We start from the raw sequence: 20,611 nt of genomic DNA on the forward strand, positions 1-20,611 counted from the left end.
AAGCCAGTAAGAAAATGTAGAAAACCCTTTAATCATCACAGAAAACCAGGTTCCTAACCAGATGATAAATTTTGATAAGTCAGTGATATCCAGATCACGACTTTAAATTCCCATTAGTCCACTGGACAATCAACATATCACACACATGCCTGCTCACTTTGGCTGACCCAGCTGACTAAGTACAGGTCCGTATTGCCAAATTAAACATGGAGGAGAACGCTGACTTTTAGACAGCTTGCCTAAATTTAGTGTTAATTTGAACCAGCTTTTGAGTAAGTACAATTATGATTGGAACTTAATTTCAGCCAAACAAAATTTTCTAGCTGGTCATGAGAGATTGAGCAACATAGAGGTGAGATTGCGAGGCAGACTGGGGAATGTCACAGGGTCATCAGCCTACCCTCTGCCAATGTAAGATGGTTCCACAGTCTGTATATGGTTTGCCTAAAGCGTGCTATAGCTCAATGACCATTCCAAGCTTTACCCAGCCTTCTGCCTCCCATGTCATTCACTCATTCTTATTCCTGTGCCCAATGACCTCACTGCCTAATTTACTGATGAAAAATTAGGGCTAAAAGGCATTAGCTCCTGCCCTTTCCCTTGGCACTTGAACTATCTTTCTCTTGCCTACCTTTCATCCCTCCCTGTTTCCAAAGCTGTTCCCTAAATCTAGGCCCAAGCCTCATTCATTCTTGCTTTCCCAGGATCTTATTCTCTTAGTTATTAGCTAACAAATTTTTCTAAAATTTATTCTCTCTATTGGCTCCTCCTGGATTGCCTTCAGACACACACACATTTCTTTTGACCAGAAAACATCTCTTGCTGTCCCCTTAAGCGGCCACCTTCTCTTCTCAATCCTTTTCATTGCCAGACTTCTGTAAGAACAATTTTTCTTGTTGTATGTCACACTATTACACCACAGTTGCCTGGAAAGCAAGAACCATAACTTATGTTAATATATATCTATCACGTGCCAAGCACAGTATAATGTAGTGAGTGGGGTAGAGACTTTGGAGCCTAATAAGCCAGGGTTAAATTTGGACTCGCTAACTACTGTTTAATGTCATTGGGTAAATGTCTTAATCTTGCTGATCCTATGCTTTCTCAGTTGTAAAGTGGAGATAATAATGCCTCTCTTGCTATACCATAGAGATTAAATGAGATTATGTTTATAAAAAAAAAAAAAAAACCCTCATCTGGTGTCTGGCACACAGTAGGTGCTCGGAAAAGCTGGTTCCCTTCCCATCTCTACTCATGGTAGGGATTCAGGTATTTGTTGAGTGAATGACTGAATGGTCTCCTGCATGTTTCAGTTAAGCCTTCAGTGGCCTGGCATCCACTTTTTGTTCTGTTTGATTCTTACTCTTTTCTTTGCCTTGTGTGTTTCAGGTTCACAACCAGTATCCAACTGAGTTTGAATTCAATCTCTATTACTTAAAGTTCTTGGCTTTCCACTATGTGTCTAATCGCTTTAAAACATTTCTCCTGGATTCAGACTATGAAAGATTAGAGCACGGTATGTGTTTGTATGCCCTTGTTTCACCTTTTTTGTTAGTTCTGCATGTTTTTAATGAAAATTCTAATAATGTAACTACCCCCAAGAGTGACAAGCTGAGTTAAGGTTTAACTCTGAACTATGAATGTAGAGGAGAGGATAAGTGGCCAAATTCTAAAATTATGTGCCACGTTAGCTCTTAGCAGGTGGTCGTTCCTATAGCATCTTTGTAAAATTAAATATGTTTACTATTTTGATACCTCAAAGTGATCACACTGTTTGAGAAGAAACATTTGACTCATAGTTTTTCCAACCCTGATGCACTCTGGTAGGAAGCATGCCTGCCCTTGGAGGCAGCTTGAATAGCAGCTAAGACCCTGTGCTCTAGACCAAACAGACCAGGGTAAAATCCCAGCATTGCCAGTTACCAACTGAGTATTTTGGGGAGGGGTTAAGTACCTCTCTGAGCCTCAGTTTCCTCATCTTTAAAACAAAGACAGTAATACCATCCCACCTGTCAGGGCCATGATGATCACATGAGGAAAAAGTTGTAAACCCTTCACACAGTCACTTAGCCTCTTAGCACAGTCATGAGCGCATAGTAAGCGCTCAATAAATTTTAGATATCACTAGCATTATTAATGACAGTGATGAACTATGTTTTTAATAGTTGTTTTTTGATAGTTGTAATGAGTAGATTCTGAAAGTCAGCCCCGGTAAAAACATTTCCCAAGGGGATTTTACTTTCTTACTTTTATAACTGTTACAGGGGGAGAGGAAACACATGACTATTTTTGTTAAGCAAACAAAAATCAGTTCTGTTCAATATATTATATGCACTCAGTACCATAAAGAGGACTCTTAATTCCAAGAAAATATTTACTGATGTTCTCAGTTTGAAATCTGAAATCAGGAAATACTGCTTTCCAGGGCATCCTATTGAAATTGTCTAGTATGATATTTCATACTTTTGATAAGGGAAAGAGCACTGGTGAGACCATTTCCCATCCTGTTTATACTTCCAGACCTTTGTTGACTCATGGAATTGTTATTCTTCACATCACAATCAGAAACCTTAATTTCTTAAGCATCTGCATACTGCTTATTGGGAAGGTAGTAAGTATAGCTGATTACAACTGCCCCAGGCCTGGTCTTTTTTTTTTTTTTTTTTTTTTGAGACGGAGTCCCACTCACTCTGTCTCTGAGGCTAGAGTGCACTGGTGCGATCTTGGCTCACTGCAACCTCTATTTCCCAGGTTCAAGCAATTCTGCTGCCTCAGCCTCCCTAATAGCCGGGATTAGAGGCCTGTGCCACCATGCCTGGCTAATTTTTGTATTTTTAGTAGAGACAAGGTTTCACCATGTTGGCCAGGCTGGTCTTGAACTCCTGGCCTCAAGCAGTCTGGCTGCCTCAGCCTCCCAAAGTGCTGGGATTACAGGCGTGAGCCACCGCGCCTGGCCAGGCCTGGTCTTAAGTGGACTGACCTGTACCTACAGGGGTCACCATGTCATTCAGCTTTATCACTGAAAGGAACAACATGTACAAATATTGGTGGGAGTACAACGCAGGTATTTGCCTCCTTGGAGTAGTTGTGTTTTTTGGGGTTTTTTTTGTTTTTTTGTTTCACGGGCGGGGGGAGTGGTGTTTTGTTTTGTTTTGTTTTGTTTGTTTTGTTTTGTTTTGTTTTGTTTTTGAGGCAGGGTCTCCTCTATCTCCCCGGCTGGAGTGCAGTGGCAGGATCTCGGCTCACTGCAACCTCTGCCACTGGGACTCAAGCGATCCTCCCACCTCAGCCTCCTGAGTAGCTGGGACCACAGGCATGTGCCCCCATGCCCACATAATTTTTGTATTTTTTGTAGACATAGGGTTCTGCCATCTTGCCCAGGCTAGGTTTTTGGTTTTTTAATAAAGCAGTTTGTTTTGCTGAATGAAGCTGATCAGCAAATTACCTTAGTAGCATGCAGATGTGGCCAAAGACCAAGGCTTCTCCTATAGCAGATGGTGGTTCTCTTCACTAGAGAAGCAACAAGGTCTAGTGCAGTGGTTCTCAGACTTGACTGAACATTAGAATCACCTGGGGAGCTTTTAGAACTTCCAAGGTCCAGGCAACATCCCCAACCACTTAAATCAGAATCTGTGATGGTAAGGCCCAGGCATCAACAGCTTTTAAAACTCCCCAGGTAAGGCCAGGCGCCGTGGTTCACGCCTGTAATCCCAGCACTTTGGGGAGGCCAAGGTGGGTGAGTTGCTTGAGGCCAGGAATTCGAGACCAGTCTGGCCAACCTGGCGAAACCCCATCTCTACTAAAAATACAAAAATTAGCCAGGCGTGTTGGCATGTGCCTGTAATCCCAGCTATTTGGGAGGCTGAAGCACGAGAATTTCTTGACCCCATGAGGCAGAGGTTGTAGTGAGCTGAGATCGCACCAGTGCACTCCAGCCTGGGTAACAGAGTGAGACCCTGTCTCAAAAATAAAGAATAAAAAAAACTCCCCAGGTGAGCCCATTATGCTGCCAAGTCTGAGACCCACCACTGGTCCCACGGGTAGAGCCATAGATCAAGGGTCAGAAAATGTCAGTAACTTTGGGTAAATTACTTCATCTCTGAGTCTCAGTTTCCTCATCTGAAAAACTAAACAGCCCTGCCTATCACACAGGGCTGTTGAAAAGATTAAATAAAATGATGCAGATAAAAGGATATGTTTGGTATATATTGAAAGATTATCATGATTATTTGAAAATATAAGCATTTCCATCCTATGAAACATGTTTCCTCTTAAAACTCATAAACACAGGCTGGGTACAATGGCTCACACCTATAATCCTAGCACTTTGAGAGGCTGAGGCGGGCGGATTGCTTGAGCCCCAGGAGTTCAAGACCAGCCTGGGCAACATGACAAAACCCCATCTCTACAAAAAAAAAAAAAAAACACAAAAATTAGCTGGGTGTGGTGGCACACTCCTGTAGTTTCAGCTGTTCAGGAGGCTGCAGTGGGAGGATCACTTGAGCCCAGGAGGTCAAGGCTGCAGTGAGCCGAGATCACACCACTGCACTCCAGCCTGGGTGACAGGGTTGAGACCCTGTCTCAAAAACAACAACACATAAACCTGCATTTCTAATCCTAGAATGTCATTGCTGAAGGCTCAGTAGAAATCATCTACCCAGCCTCCTCTCTGGATGTTAGGCCACCCACCTAATCAACATCAAAGAATCCTAGTTTCATGTCCCTAGTGCAGACTAGGTTGCCTACTTGAAGTCTGTTCCTTCTTGTGTTCTGGTAGATGCACTCGTTATCAAGCCTACAGTGAAACCTTGTTTAGGAACAGCTGTGGTAACTACCCTCTATCTGCCAAGATGATGAAGTGGAGAGTAAGTAATCTCAACCACTGCTGGTAGAATTCATCAGTCATAATTTTTTTTTTTTTTTTTTTTTTTTGAGATGGAGTCTCACACTGTTGCCAGGCTGGAGTGCAGTGGCATGATCTCAGCTCACTGCAACCTCCACCTCCTGGGTTCAAGTGATTGTCCTGCCTCAGCCTCCCGAGTAGCTGGGATTACAGGTGCCCGCCACCACACCCAGCTGATTTTTGTATTTTTAGTAGAGAGGGGTTTCACCATGTTGGCAGGCTGGTCTCAAACTCCTGACCTCAAGTGATCCGCCCACCTCAGCCTCCCAAAGTGCTGGGATTACAGACATGAGCCACTGCACCATGCTGAGTCATAATTTTTAAGGTTTTATCAGAAAAACTTAAACACAATGAATTCTCCTGTGTCCTAAAAGCTTAATATGTTGATTATTACATACTGGATTATAGGGTTGTAATTTGATAGGATTTGGCACTAGCTGTCTGATTTGGACTGTTTTTAAGATGTTCCTTATATGTGTACATGTTGCCCTAAGCCAGCCATATGGATACTGTAAGAAAAGTCCATTGGACTTGGTTCCAATTACAAGGTGTTACAATAGCGCTAAGGAACACAGGGCCATGTATTGCATCTCCTCTTCTGGTTTCAGCTCATTCTCTTTCTGTCTACAAAGGTGCTAGAGCCTATTTCAACTTGGGCTGACCACCACACAGCCTTTCAGTCTAATCCATGCCTCAAGGCGCCAAATGGAGCAATATACATGGTGGCTTTCAAAATCTTACTGCAACCCCTAGAGCATTTGCAACTTTGGACATTGGAGTTACTTGAACTTTTAAAATAACTAATATCTCGGGCCATCCCCAGAGATTCCGATTTAATTGATCTGAGGTGAGACCTGGGCATTGGGATTTTTTTAAAGCCCTTGGTTTTTTAAATGCATGTCCAAGGTTGAGAACTACTGCACTGGACCCTGCAGTTAAAAGGTAGAGAAGAAATTGTTAATTAGTCTTAGGGGCCCCACATATAGAATTTCATGCCATCTTGGGCTTGAGTCATTTTTTTTTTTTTTTTTATAAACTGGTAAAATGCATGTTGATTTTGACTGAGTCACTTCATTCCAAGCAAGACACCACTGCTGAGACACCCTTCATGGCCTTTTAAAGAACTACTTTTTGCCTCACCCCAACACATTTTCCTCCCTATTAAAAACAAAGTGGGCTCATGTTAGTAATAGATTGACTATTTGAAAAAGGTATAAAAGTTCTGCTTTTATTTTTAAGTCACCCAAGGACACAGACTACACCCTTCTGTCATCTAGAGTCTCAGTAACCATGATCTGCAGTATATATACACTGCTAAACAAGAAAACTCTTTAAATGGCTTCATAATAAACAGCCAACAACTTAAAAGAGAAACATAAAATTATGTTTTTTACTGAGCTTCATCAAATCAACTCTAAAGTCCTTCCATTTTCTCTTGAAAAGTGTAGACTGCCTCCTGCATGGACTTCTTTGAATCTAGATATAGATGCAGGATGAGGGTTGGAAGAGTCATGATTGATAGACTGCTGGCTGCTTAGGCAAACTTTATCTGATGTTTCCTCCATCTGGATCTGTTTCCCTATAGCTATGAAATTAATTCCTGTCTTTAGCTTTGCAGTTATTTTCTAAGGTTTTCACACAAATGTTGCTGTTTTTAAAGCCATAAAAAATATTCCACTTTTTTATCTGCTACATGCATCATACGTTTTTTGGCAAAGTATGAATTTATTTAATTTTGTTTTGTTGGATTTTTTTAATTTACAGGAACTTTATTTGATGATAAAGGAGAAAAGCATGCCAAAAAGGGAGTCTGTATTTGGGAATGTATTGACAGAATGCATAAGAGGAGTCCCATTTTCTTTAATTATTTATATTCACCATTGGAAATAGAGGTAGAGTAAGAAATCATTTATGTTTCATTTTCTGAAATTTTGTGTTAAGGTTTTCCTTAGTTTTAACATATATAAGCAGTTTAAGCTTTTTATAAACAAACATTGGACTAGGTTTCATACCAAAAAGCTATTTCAAAGTTTGAGACACTATAGGTTTGGGTTGTGACACAAATGGAGACTGTTCCCTAAATTCTTGCCACAAAAATTAGGAGCTGGCTCTCAAAACCTAGAAGGGAAAACTAGAGAATCAAAGCAAGGCACCTTTCCCCAGAAAGAAAGAACTAACAAAATTTGAAATATCAACAGGTGGTCTAAGCTGTAAAACCTTAAAATACTTTAGAAAAGGTTTCTTTAAGTTCATCTGTACCAAAGCCATGGAAGGATCCCTGTAGGAAGCAGAGATATTTGGAGCTGAGCCCAAGAAGGATAACATATCTCGGAGCAGCTGCCCCACCATGCACATCTACATAACACACGCCCTGGAACGGAACAGACTGGTCTGATAAGCAGTTCCACCATTACTTAGGGCCAAGAGAGGCCCCTCCCCTGGGCCCCAATCATAGAACTCTAGTCTGGCCTTCCTCCAGCTGCATCCTCCTCACGGAGGTGAGCAGTACAAGAAACCAAAGGTACATGCTTAGATGCCCTTCCTTCATCTAAACCATACTCTGTCTCGGTACTTCAGAATTCTTTGCCCAAATTCAGGCTGCTCACCAGGCTACTTCTCCAAGTCAGTCTCCTAAGTCAGTGCATGGACCCCAAGGCCCAAAGAATGGCAAAAAGTAGCAGGTTTGACAGAGTGGACAGAGTTTGACTTTGTGGGCTGGGGTATACATAATCATTCATGTAAGACCCTTAGAATGTAAGATAGGGGTGGGAGGAGAAGAGAGGCCAAGGACAGGGGGCTGGGGCCAGCTCCTCCAGTGCTACCACTTGTTAGTATAAAATTCTGAGGAATCCTAGAATTCTCTATTGAACTTGACATTCTAGGTCATTAGGAAGTTACATTTCTCAATGTAGGAGGGAGGATTGGAGGATGTTTTATTTAATAATTTATCTTAATGTATGACTTTTAAATATTTAGACATATGGTATTTGAACTCCATTCATACTCTTCCTCCCCTGGACTCTACAAATGTTAGGGGTTTGCCTGACAGTGAGCTTGGGGTACTTTGGGGTCAAGATGAAACTATATTTCTGTTTTCTTTAACAGGCTCTGAAGCCCAATGTAAATGTCTCCAGCCTCAAGAAGTGGGATTACTACATAGAAGAGACCCTGTCCACAGGCCCTTCCTATGACTGGATGATGCTAACCCCCAAGCACTTCCCCTCCGAGGACTCTGACCTGGCTGGAGAAGCTGGGCCACGGAGCCAGAGGAGAACAGTGTGGCCATGCTACGATGATGTCAGCTGTACTCAGCCCGATGCTCTCACCAGCCTTTTCAGTGTAAGTCAACTGTAGACACACACCTAGGGGCACCAGGGGCCCTGGAGGCATGAGGGCAAAGGAACCAGGCTAAGAATGGTTTACAAACTTCTGAGCATGGCTTTCCTTACTCTGGGCTAGGGTTATGGTAGCACCCTCCATGTATGAAGAAACCAGATTTGCTCCCCATCATCAGTGGGGGACCAGGCTTCACTACTGGAAAAGAATCTCAATAAAAGTGATTTTCCAGCCTGGCATGGTGGCTCATGCCTGTAATCCCAGCAGTTTGGGAGGCCAAGGCAGGCAGATCACAAGGTCAGGAGATCAAGACCATCCTGGTTAACACAGTAAAACCCCGTCTCTACTAAGAAATACAAAAAAAAAAAAAAAAATTAGCCGGCCGTGTTGGCGGGCGCCTGTAGTCCCAGCTACTTGGGAGGCTGAGGCAGGAGAATGGCATGAACCCGCGAGGCAGAGCTTGCAGTGAGCAGAGATCGTGCCACTGCACTCCAGCCTGGGTGACAGGGCAAGACTCCGTCTTAGTAAAAAAAAAAAAAAAAAAGTGGTTTTCCAGCATTACAAGAAAGCAATCAAGCAAATAGAGCAATTTACTCCTTCCGGCAGCTTCCCAGCTGTTTTAGTTGCCCGAGCAGCCTTAGTCAGGCCTTGGCTGTGGCTTTTGTGGGTGCTTTACTTCCTCTGGTCAGAAGTGTGGGTAGTCAGTGGCCTGATGGGAGTGCTGCCAACCATCTTCTGCAAGGAATGTTCCGGAACCAACCCCTCCTGGCAGTAGCCAGCCTGAGGAATAGCTTTGAGTCCTGATATGGGCCAGACAGTTCCTAAAGAGTCTTCCCCATCTGGTTTCCTGACCAGGAAGAGTATGCTTCAGTGGTCATACTGTCGTAGAGGCAGCTGCCCTGATCTCCAGCTTCCCTGTCAGAAGGTATATCTGTTTCCTTGGGCATTTCTTGGTTCATTCTTTCCACATCTGGTTTGAATCATCAGAGTTGAGGGGTTCCTCCTGTCAAGGACTGGCTTCTCATCTACCTCAGCTATTAGGGCTGGGCCACGGGCCAGTGCTTGACCTCTTGCTTTGGCTATCAGATTTCCCATGGGCTGCCCAAGGGTGCAGATGTCTGAGATACATATTTCACATCCCAGTATGTAAGCTATCCTGTACAAAAAGGCCTAGTTATAGGTCCTAATAAGCCATCTCTGCCACAGTACGGCACACCAACTAGAGCTCTCACCACTGTTCCTGGCTGGGAGACCTCACAGGCCCATGTCCACCACTTTCCTCAACTGCCCTCTGGCCATGCTGCTTATCTGGGCCTAGTACAGAAGCAGTATGGCTTTGGGGCCCATCCTGATTTCTATGAAATACTGATCAGAAAACTTTTAATTTATTTGCAGGAAATTGAAAAATTGGAGCACAAATTGAACCAAGCCCCTGAGAAGTGGCAGCAGCTGTGGGAAAGGGTAACCGTGGACCTTAAAGAAGAACCAAGAACAGATCGCGTGAGTTGGCAATGCCCCTTGAGAGCTACTTCTGAGCTTTCTGAGGGTGCTAAGTCAGGTGGCGCCCACTGCGACAGGTGACAAGACCCAGCTGGGTTTATGGCCAGAAGGAAGGGTGGAAAGGGGAGGGGTCATGTCCTGGGGGACCAGGGCAGAAAGTTCCAAATGACTGAATACTTCCTGAGTGTCTTACTTCACCACAGTGACATAATACTTATGTCTCAGCACCCCGAATCCAAGGAAAATTACTGGGTTCTTTCCTATCTCAGTGCCCCTGTGGTTTCAGCTGATCTTCTACCACATAAGGCAGGAGAGGAATGCCAAGACCATGTTTGCTCCACAGAAAGTATTTTAAAACAACAAAATATGCTACCCTGTGTTGTTCACAGTCCCTTTTCTGTTTCTGACTTAAGAAACATTTATCATAAAAATACTTTAACAGCCGGGTGTGGTGGCTCACGCCTATAATCCCAGCACTTTGGGAGGCCGAGGTGGGCGGGTCATGAGGTCAAGAGATCGAGACCATCCTGGCCAACATGGTGAAACCCCGTCTCTACTAAAAATACAAAAATTAGCTGGGCATGGTGGCGCATGCCTGTAATCCCAGCTACTCAGGAGGCTGAGGCAGGAGAATCTCTTGAACTCAGGAGGCGGAGGTTGCAGTGAATGAGCTGAGATCGTGCCACCACACTCCAGCCTCATGACAGAACAAGACTCCGTCTCAAAAATATATATAATATGTATTTTAAAACCAAATACTCTTGTTTTCTGCTTCTCATACCCCATTTCCTATTTCTGATTTAAGAAACATTTATCAAGCACATAATATGTGGAAGGGTCTGTGCTTAGTACAGTACACACCTTCGCATCCTATTTAATCCACTGTGAGGGAATGGCGTTCCCTCTCCTACATGAGGAACAGGCACAGAGATCATACAGCGGCAACTGGTAGAGCCACCAGTCGAACCCACATCAGACTGGCTCCAAATGCAACAGAAGGGAAATTAGGACAGATGAGTGTTCTGAAGAACAGTTCAGGAAGAAGAGGCCAGCAGGTCAGATGTTACAGAAAGGTCAAGAAGAATGGAGGGTAGAAGAAAACCTTTGTGGTAAAAAGAGAACATCTGGGGCTCTATCTCTTACCCTCAAATAGCAATTCAGGAGCTGTTATCAGACAGACAAGACAACAGGTAGGTGATGCCTTAATGCTCTTTTGTTAGAAAAATAATAGTTTATTGATTTTTTCTGATAATGAAAGTAATAATGTTCATTTTTTGAAAGAACACACAGAAAGTTATAAAAGATGAGAATCACCCACGATTTATAACCTAGAAGTAAACCACTATGCAGTCAAACTTGTTTTACCCTTATAAATTCACATATAAAAGAGATTTACTAGACATACTATTTTAAACCTGCTTTCTTTTTCACTCCACGTTGGCATACATGTCCTTCCATCTGTCACTGTGTATAAACCAGTGTCTGCCAGGCGCAATGGCTCATGCCTGTAATCCCAGCACTTTGGGAGGCCGAGGCAGGCATGAAGTCAGGAGTTCGAGACCAGCCTGGCCAGCATGGTGGTGTGTGCCTGTAATCCCAGCTACTCGGGAGGCTGAGTCAGGAGAATCACTTGAACCCAGCAGGCAGAGGTTGCAGTAAGCCGAGATCACGCCACTGTACTCCAGCCTGGGCGATAGAGTGAGACCCTGTCTCAAAAAAAAAAAAAAATCATCTTTATTTTTTTTGAGACAGGGTCTCACTCTGTCACCCAGGCTGTAGTGCAGTGGCGTGATCATGGCTCACTGCAGCCTCAACCTCCAGGGTTCTGGTGATCATCCCAAGCAGCTGGGACTACAGGCACACACCACCACACCCGGCTCATTTTTAAAATATTTTTTGTAGAAATGGGGCTTCGCCATGTTGCCCAGGCTGATCTCAAACTCCTGGACTCAAGTGATCCACTCACCTCGGCCTCCCAAAGTGCTGGGATTACATGTGTGAGCCACCACGCCTGGCCATAGTAGCATCATTTTTTAATGGCTGTCTAGAATTCCACTCTATGGAAATGCCATAATTTGTTTAATGTCCCTAATAATGGACGTGTAGGTTGTTTCCAGTTTTTTTACCACAATAACTAACTCTGGGATTGAAACCTTTGTACATTATTATTGCTTATTAGTCCAGTTTTTTCCTTGAGATAAATATTTGTAAATGAAATTTTCCAGTCAGTAGTTTAAGTGTCTGTAAAGGTTTCCTAGCTCCTGTCCTGTCTTTTTCAGTCCCAAAGACACCTGTCGAGGTCCCCAGGAATTGTGTCTACCAACCTACCTTCCTATCAGAAGAGGTCTCTGCTACATCTCCCAGACAGCAGCATGGGGGAGGAACAGAATTCCAGCATCTCCCCATCCAATGGAGTGGAGCGAAGAGCAGCCACGCTCTATAGCCAGTATACATCCAAGAATGATGAAAACAGGTGACATGCTGAACCCTGCTCACTGTGCTGAAGACTTCCCCATAGCACCTGAAGCTAAACCACAGGTCCCTCAATAAGCTAGGCCTGTGCAGTACAGCCTTTTATAAACTTGAAATGGATTTGCTTTAATTTTTGTAATGTTTTAGATGTTTCTTTGAAAAGAAAAAAAACAAAAATTACAACTAAAAATAATGCCAAGAGGTTGTAGTTATTTGTAGTTGAGTCCTGATGGCTCTTATCTCTTGTCTGCCAGAACGTTTGAGGGAATATGTGTTAGCCAGCACTTTGTCAGTGGCAAACATCAGAAATCCAGCTTATGCTAGCTGAAGCAAAAAGGAATTTACTCACATAAGCTAGGACAGCCAAGGGTATGCTAGCTTCTCACACAGTATCCTCTATCCACTTCCCGGCTCTGCTTTGCCCTCTCTCTGTGTTATGTCAGTCCCAGCATGGCACAAAGGATGGCTACTGATCATTCCAAGCCTCACAGATGTGGTAATCCCAGCAGAAAGCAGCAGTCTTTCCCCAGAGGTCTAGCAGAAAAAATCCAGGGAGAACTCTTATTGGCCATTTTTGAATCATCTAGGGGAAACAGAGACTTGACAAAAACAACAGACATCCCCTCCCCTTTACAGCATTTTGTAAGTGTAAATCAAAATTAACTCTCCTGTCATCATTTCTTCTAGGTCCTTTGAGGGAACGCTTTATAAAAGAGGGGCTTTGCTGAAAGGTTGGAAACCCCGTTGGTTTGTTTTGGATGTAACAAAACATCAGGTAATACTCTTAAAGCCAAAAGAAATTACTTCTGTTTAGGCTAGTCCCAGTCCGTGGCTATTATGTGGCTCTAGCAGACAGATTCCTCATGTACAGACTGCTTTTTTAGTGCCTCTCATATGCAGTCTGGAGGCTCCTCAAGGGCCCCAGATGTCCCTGAGTAAGGGCAATAGCCTTCCAAGGGAGTTTCCCAAGTAGCTCGGCCTGGTACATGCAGGCAGAGGTAGCAACAGTTGAGCCCAAAGCATAGAGCAATAGAACTCTTTTTTTAATGCTCAAATATCTCTTACTGACTGATCTTAAAACCCAGGTGAGGGGATTCCTAAGGTTTTCAACCTGTTGCATACATACCACATGCACATATAAGCCTGTGCCTGTGAACACTCCCCAGAATACAGGTTACCTTCGTCCTCGCAGCAGAAAGCATCCATTCAAAACGGAGGGCATTAATTTATTCTACAAACATTTATCGAATACCACCTCTGTGCCCATTGCTGTACTGGTTACTAAAGAAGGCACTATTACCCTTCAAAGATGGCAGCAACAGAGGAGTAAAGGGGCCCCAAAAGAGGCAGAAGGGGATGTGCCCACCCAAACTTGGAATTCACCATGGGCAAGTACTAGACTGGACCTTGCTGACTATGTCAAGAAATCTTTTGACTACTGTTAGGTTCTTAGCTATTCCTGTAGCAGCCTCTGCAATCCTTAGCATCATAGTCTTTACTCCAGTGATTTCAAGGGAGAGCAGTTCCTACCCAAACCTCCAGCAACTCTGCACCGTGCATTTCTGTGAGCTGCATGGTCTCCTATGTTCTGACTGCAGGCCTTACTCCACCTTGGAATTGACCACTCAGCCTTGAGGCTGAGGCTTACACATTTTGATTCTCAATGCATTTATCTATAAAATGGAATCTGTTAGGAAAAACCTGAACTGTTACTCCTGTACAGTGCTTTGGTTGGACCTGCATCTAGAAGACTCCTTCCAAATGAAGACTGTATTTGGGGTCCAGCTTTTCCTCTGCTCAAGGAGTTTCATAACGATTACAGAGTCTTTGTGGGACAATATAGATAATTTATGTTCAAATATACAAATGGAAGCCCTGTTAGGGAGCTATACTCTGAAATCACAGAGCCTACACTGTGTAAAAAAAGTTCCATTAAACTTCTAAATATAACATAGGAGAATGTCATAATTTTTCTATAATTTACAATTACATCAAATTATACTTGCATTCTTACCAGTCTTCTGGACTTCTTTAACATGAAAGATACAGTTTTTCCACTTAGCCCTGCTCATACCATGCCTGAGAGGAGAGACAGAGAAAAGTCTCAGGCCAGAGCCATGGTGTCAGAAGCACCACTTTCTCGCCATGCTTGCCATGTACACTAGAAAGTGAAATCTACAGATTATGGCCCAATAAGGCTTATTCCCTAGCAGTCTCTTTGAGTTTTTTCCTTTTTTCTTTCTTTTTTTTTTTTTTTGAGACAGAGTCTGGCTCTGTCACCCAGGCTGGAGTGCCGTGGTGCAATCTCGGCTCACTGCAAGCTCCACCTCCTAGGTTCTCGCCATTCTCTGGCTCAGCCTCCCGGGTAGCTGGGACTACAGGTGCCCGCCACCACGCCCAGCAAATTTTTTGTATTTTTAGTAGAGACGGGGTTTCACCATGTTAGCCAGGATGGTCTCCATATCCTGACCTCGTGATCCGCCTGCCTCGGCCTCCCAAAGTGCTGGGATGACTTTTTTCCTTTTTTCTTATTCCAAAAGCCAATATATGCTTATTATGCCACATTCAAACATTTCATACAGATCTCAAAGTCCCCTGTGTAGTCAAATGTTAAGCTATTTATTGTGTTCTTCAGAAATCATTTTATATCTACGTGCTGTTGGCAACTTGATTTTCAAAATGTCTTGAACAGTTTTCCTATATGAGTTCTATGTGAACTCATATAGATTGTCCATATTCTTTTTGAAAAGCTCTATAGTATTCCATTTTATTGATGAATTGTCATTTAATGTATTCACTGCTGCACTGAAAGACAAATATGTCTTTTCCAATGTTTAGCTGATAAAACAAAGCTGGAGGAAACCTCTTCATACATGTTTCTTTGCATGCTTATAGGAGTATTTCTATAGGACTACTTTATAAAGGTGGGAAACGTGTTTCTTTTTTTTTCTTTCTTTTTTTTGAGACGGAGTTTCACTCTTGTCACCCAGGCTGGAGTGCAATGGTGCAATCTCAGCTCACTGCAACCTCTGCCTCCCGGGTTCAAGCAATTCTCCTGCCTCAGCCTCCCCAGTAGCTGGGATTACAGGCGCCTGCCACCATGCCCAGCTAATTTTTATATTTTTAGTAGAGACGGGGTTTCACCATATTGGTCAGGCTGGTCTCAAACTCCTGACCTCAAGTGATCCACCCGCCTTGGCCTCCCAAAGTGTTGGGATTACAGGCGTGAGCCACTGTGCCCAGCCTGGAAAGATGTTTCAATAGGCATAAACATTCTAAATTTTAGTTGATATTGCCAAATTGTTCTCCAAAAAATTTCTAAGAAATTATATTCACACTGGCAGTATTTGAGATGATCTAGTACCTTATTGGATATCATCAGCCATTTTTAATATTTCTCAATCCAAAAGTGAAATCTCATTTATTGTCATTTACTTTTCTTTGATTAATGAGGTTGATCATCTTTTCAGATGTTTATAGGTCATTTGTATTTCTCTGTGACTCGCCTGTTGAGATATTTTGAGCATTTTTCTACTAGATTGTTTATCTTTTTCTTATCAATTTCTGGGAATTCTGTATATTACTAAACATTAGCCCCCTTTTTATATGTTACATATACTTTTTACAGTTGTTACTTGACTTCTTTTTTATTTTTTGAGACAGGGTCTTACTCAGGCTGGAGTGCAGTGGCAGGATCTCAGCTCACTGCAGCTCGACCTCACAGGCTCAAGCAATCCTCCCACCTCAGCCTCCTGGGTAGCTGGAACTACGGGCATGCACCACCACGATTGGCTAATTTTTGTATGTTTTTGTAGAGACAGGGTTTCACCATGTTGCCCAGGCTGGTCTCGAACTCCTGGGCTTAAGTGATCCATCCACCTTGGCCTCCCAAAGTGCTGGGATTACAGGCATAAACCACCATGCCCAGCCTTGATTCTATTTTTTAAGATGATGTCATACATTTATTTGTTCGATTTTCAAACAGTACATAAGTCTTTCCCCCAATGCTTTCTCCAAGCCACCTAGTTCTTCCTAGAAGCAACAAGTATTATTAATTTTTTGTATATTCTTCCAGGCATAGTTTAGCATATATAACCAAGGTACAGAGGAAGGTATTCAAATGCAGTTTGAAAAGCCATGCCATTTTCTCTTTCTGTGTCTCTTATATCTCATTTGTATCCTTTTGGTTCCAGCTGCGCTACTATGACTCAGGTGAGGACACGAGCTGTAAAGGCCACATTGATCTGGCTGAAGTAGAAATGGTCATCCCTGCTGGCCCCAGCATGGGAGCCCCAAAGCACACAAGTGACAAGGCTTTCTTTGATGTAAGTTGATCTTACTTCTCTTTTCCTGGCTCTGCCTGTGCATCATTCTGTCTGTCTCTAAGAATGATGGAGCTCTCAGAGCAATTGGTAGTGACTACAGATGGATGACAGACCCCCTTGGCTATGGGAATTGTTTCAGAGCTTGAACTCGGCATTATTGACCCCCAAGGCTATCCTCTCTTCCTGTCTGTATGTCTCAGAAAAGCTGCATACTGCTTTGTGCAAAAGGAGTCCAGCCACAATGGAAACACATTAACTCCTTGTTAAATGTTGTTAGTTATTTTAGTCACCACCTACTTTCAAGAACAGATGCTATTTCCCTAGTATTCAGTGGTCTTCATGCTTGACTACCCACAAAAGACTGTCCTTAGTCACACATGATAAGTATCTACCCTAACATCTTCAGCAGCCCTTAGGTAGGCCATGGGGCACTTTATAGGCCACATAATAGAAGGAGACTTATGTAGTCCCTGGAGTCAAGCAGGGCTTTATAAAGAGGATAGGTCATCCTCTATGGCCCTGCTCAGGCCATGAGACCGTTTTCCTGACAGTGGGCTTCCAATATGGCTCCAACTGAAGAAAGGGGACACAAAGGCCAACTTTATGGTATGGATGAATCTCAGGCATCCCCCTGGAGCATAAGGAGCTCCCTCACCTTTAGTACACTGGTGCAGTGCATGGGAGAGGTTAAAGGCACCATTCATTGCTGACCCTTCCTCCTTAGTCAAAGAAGACACTAAGAAAATGCAAAATAAGGCGCTCCCAGTGTGTCTCCTTTTCCTGCCAGTATCCTTCTGTCAACATCCGCTATGACTCTAGAGACCAGAAAAGTAAAGGTAGTAACAGTATGGTAGTTGAGGAAGAAAAATTCATACAGAGGTTCTGGGGCAGTATGGAAAAGAAAGGTCACAGGGACTGATTTACCACTTACCCAAATCCATAAAACAGCCCTGCCCTTCATCTCTGGTTCACTCTCATTTGGTTTTGTAGCTCAAGACCAGCAAACGTGTGTATAACTTCTGCGCCCAGGATGGACAGAGTGCCCAGCAATGGATGGACAAGATCCAGAGCTGTATCTCTGATGCCTGATGCCCATGGTCAACCCACGCAGAAGAAATAGAACTCATGCTGCCAGATAGAAAAAAAAGCATGGATCCTTGAGGAGCTGACAACAAGTTATCCCAGGGCCTGAGGTTCTCCTGCCCAGTCCCCTCTCGCAGGGGTTGCTATATCTACTTAACCTGAATAGGTGTTTCACACAGGTCTGGTCAACAGCCCCATGCACTCCCTGTATCTTGCACTAAATTTTTCTAACAGGGTCTTAGTGGTTAATAATCAGAAGATGTCTCCTGAGCCAACTGTGAACCTCACCCAGGCAAAATGGCTACCACCTACTTGGGTCCTTCTTCATGAAAGCTGTAGATCCTTTTTTGTTCTCTGAGGTCACAATTTCCTTGGAGACCTGTTTAACAAGCAAAAATCAAAACCCTCCAAGATTGTCTCATATTCTGCCTAGACTAGGTTTCCTATGAGAGGCATCTACTTGTACTGCCTGACCTTTGAGATGCTCAGTTCTCTGGTGCTGCCAAAAGGTGCTTCCATGGTCCATGCTCTGCCAGTGGGGTTCACAACAAGAGACGTCATTGTTCAGTGGCAGGCAAAGAAGGAGCACACAGCATTATTCTGATGGAAAAAGATTATCTAGGGAATGGTACAACAATGACCAGCCCAATGCAGGAAAACACTACTTCCAAAACATTGAATTCTCTAGACCAGAGGCTCTCTGAGGACCAGGGCCTTGTGCTCTTATGTATCTACTGCTTCCTGACAGTTTCTTTTTCAAAATAACATGCAAAAAAAGCTGAATGCACTAACTCACAAAACAAACACTTGCACTGAATTCCCAATGAAGTGAAGATGTTGGAAAGACAGAGGCCAGCTATTTAGGACCACACACACCTGTGACAAGGGCTGTGTTGACCACAGTCACACTGTGGCATGACTGGATACCCAAACTACACTTCTACACATGAAAAGTAAGAACTGTCTTTAGATTTTCTTTACTTTGACAACTTGTGTTTGTTTAGCTTAAGACCCAAGAAATGCTGTTTGCTCATGGTAAACAGAAACAGCATCTTTGCTACAACCACTGACACCAGCTGGCGTCATAGGTAGCTAGATCATTGCATTTGTTTTGAAATGTTAATATGTTAAATACTAAACTAATATTTCAAAAATGTGTATATATGATTTCTATATCCTTGTTTTTCAGATAGCCTGCTTATAATTTAATATAAATTAACTGATGCATTCATAAGATTTCAATAATGAAATGGTTCCCTTTTAAAAAATAAAAATACTTTGTAGATTAAAAATAAATCAGAATTTCAAATTTAAAATTGTCTACACACTAGGAAATAGAACTGTGTTAATATATAAGAAATTCGGGGATAATTAAGAATGAAGGACTTTTCTATCAATCATTTCCATTTTATAAATTGCCACCTGTGAAAATGGTTTTTGCACATTATTTGTATTTTTCTTTGTATATGAAATAATTTTTTGTACTTTGTAAAATATGGAGCCCATTGTACCTTCAGCTATTTGAGACTATACACAGTGCTTCTTTTGTAACTGGATTACTTTAACTTTCGTGAAGGCATTACATTACATTGCCTCACATTCACTAACCACCTTGAATTAAATTTATTTCTTAAGAAAAAGCATCCCTCATTTACTGTGAACTAAAGTTCATTCTGTAGTGCACAGCATTCAGGAGGGTAACACTCAGGATTCATACATGGGACTAAAGGTTCAAGAATAAAACAAAGCATGACCCACTTTGTTCCTTCATTCTCCTAATGTCATCACTGCCCTTTGCTCAAGAAGTAACCAGGGATACTGGACATGTTAGCATGAGCTTCTGGGTGCCAGACACACTTCTGCAGAGTTTAGGTAAGAGACTTGAGGTCAAGATTCTCACATGTGCTGCCACTCCTACCACTGTCTGTCTCTAATAAGCTGTTTGAAATTGCTTAAGTCCCTTACCTATTCTGGGTTCATTCCACCACCCAGAGTATATGGTAATTTGTGAAAATTTTAGACATGAGACATTGAAGTCTGTTTGAGCTGCAGATTTTTCTGCTTCAGGGAATTTTTTTTTTTTTTTTTTTTTTTTTTGGAGACAGAGTCTCGCTCTGTTGCCCAGGCTCTGGAGTTCTGGAGTGGAGTGGTGTGATCTCAGCTCACTGCAAGCTCCACCTCCTGGGTTCACACCATTCTCCTGCCTCAGCCTCCCAAGTAGCTGGAACACAGGCGCCCGCCACCACGCCTGGCTAATTTTTTGTATTTTTAGTAAAGATGGGGTTTCACCGTGTTCACCAGGATGGTCTCAATCTCCAGACCTCGTGATCCACCCTCCTCGGCCTCCCAAACAGGAAACTGTTAAACAGTACAAATGATCAGTGATTTCAGTTCTAGGCAATAACTTCCTTGGTTAAGCCCATGAGTTTACCTCACGTAGCCAACAGAGAATGCAAGTTTTCATCTCAGGGCTGAGCCTTTAAGTCCTTTGACATCCGGAGTCCTCTGAGCCAAGCAAGAGGACCCCAAATAGCCACTGAGGCTCAAGGTGAGATATAGTGACATATTCCCTTGAGCTTTCGGTTCTCCTCAGTCTCAAGAGCATGCTGATCTAGCCAAGGGCCCTCTAGCCTTTCCTTGGTCCTAGGCCTCTCAACAGCTACCATTACACATTGCTGTGTCCCTGAGATTCAGTCAGGAGGGAAACAACTGAGATTAGGGGTTGAGTAGAAGCTGTGTTCACAGTGTCAGTATCTGGATGCCCTTCATTCCTCAGGTCTTAACTGTGAAAGGGGAGAATACTGGGTTCTGTAAACAAAAATAAAATTCTAAGCCCCCCAGATGACTGAATGGACCCCCTCTCAGCCAAGGGGGTTCCAAAGAAACCTGAAAAACAAGTTCCAGCCATGATGCTGGGGCAAGGAGGTAGACATGCCTCATTATACCCTCTCCCTTTTGGAGTTTAGACACAACAGACCAGCATTAACATTAA

General features: G+C 43.0%; 1 protein-coding gene across 4 annotated transcripts in view; it reads left to right on the forward strand.

Annotated features, from left to right (window-relative positions):
• The window catches only part of SBF2 (SET binding factor 2), a 513,021-nt gene extending 493,340 nt beyond the window's left edge, over positions 1-19,681 (forward strand). For 3 of the 4 annotated variants that reach the window (XM_032166635.2, XM_032166637.2, XM_032166636.2), the window contains 8 exons: positions 1,390-1,516; positions 6,668-6,795; positions 8,009-8,242; positions 9,635-9,739; positions 12,019-12,212; positions 12,899-12,986; positions 16,405-16,536; positions 17,527-19,681. In XM_032166635.2, the coding sequence (XP_032022526.1) occupies positions 1,390-1,516; positions 6,668-6,795; positions 8,009-8,242; positions 9,635-9,739; positions 12,019-12,212; positions 12,899-12,986; positions 16,405-16,536; positions 17,527-17,625 (1,107 nt within the window). In that variant the 3' untranslated portion in view covers positions 17,626-19,681. Of the gene's footprint in view, positions 1-1,389; positions 1,517-6,667; positions 6,796-8,008; positions 8,243-9,634; positions 9,740-10,544; positions 10,930-12,018; positions 12,213-12,898; positions 12,987-16,404; positions 16,537-17,526 lie in introns of those variants that run through there. The other variant, XR_004250226.2, reaches the window with a different exon arrangement.
• The last annotated feature ends 930 nt before the right edge of the window (positions 19,682-20,611 follow it).

This window comes from Hylobates moloch, unplaced genomic scaffold, assembly GCF_009828535.3.
Source record: "Hylobates moloch isolate HMO894 unplaced genomic scaffold, HMol_V3 SCAFFOLD_11, whole genome shotgun sequence".
Classification (NCBI taxonomy): domain Eukaryota; kingdom Metazoa; phylum Chordata; class Mammalia; order Primates; family Hylobatidae; genus Hylobates; species Hylobates moloch.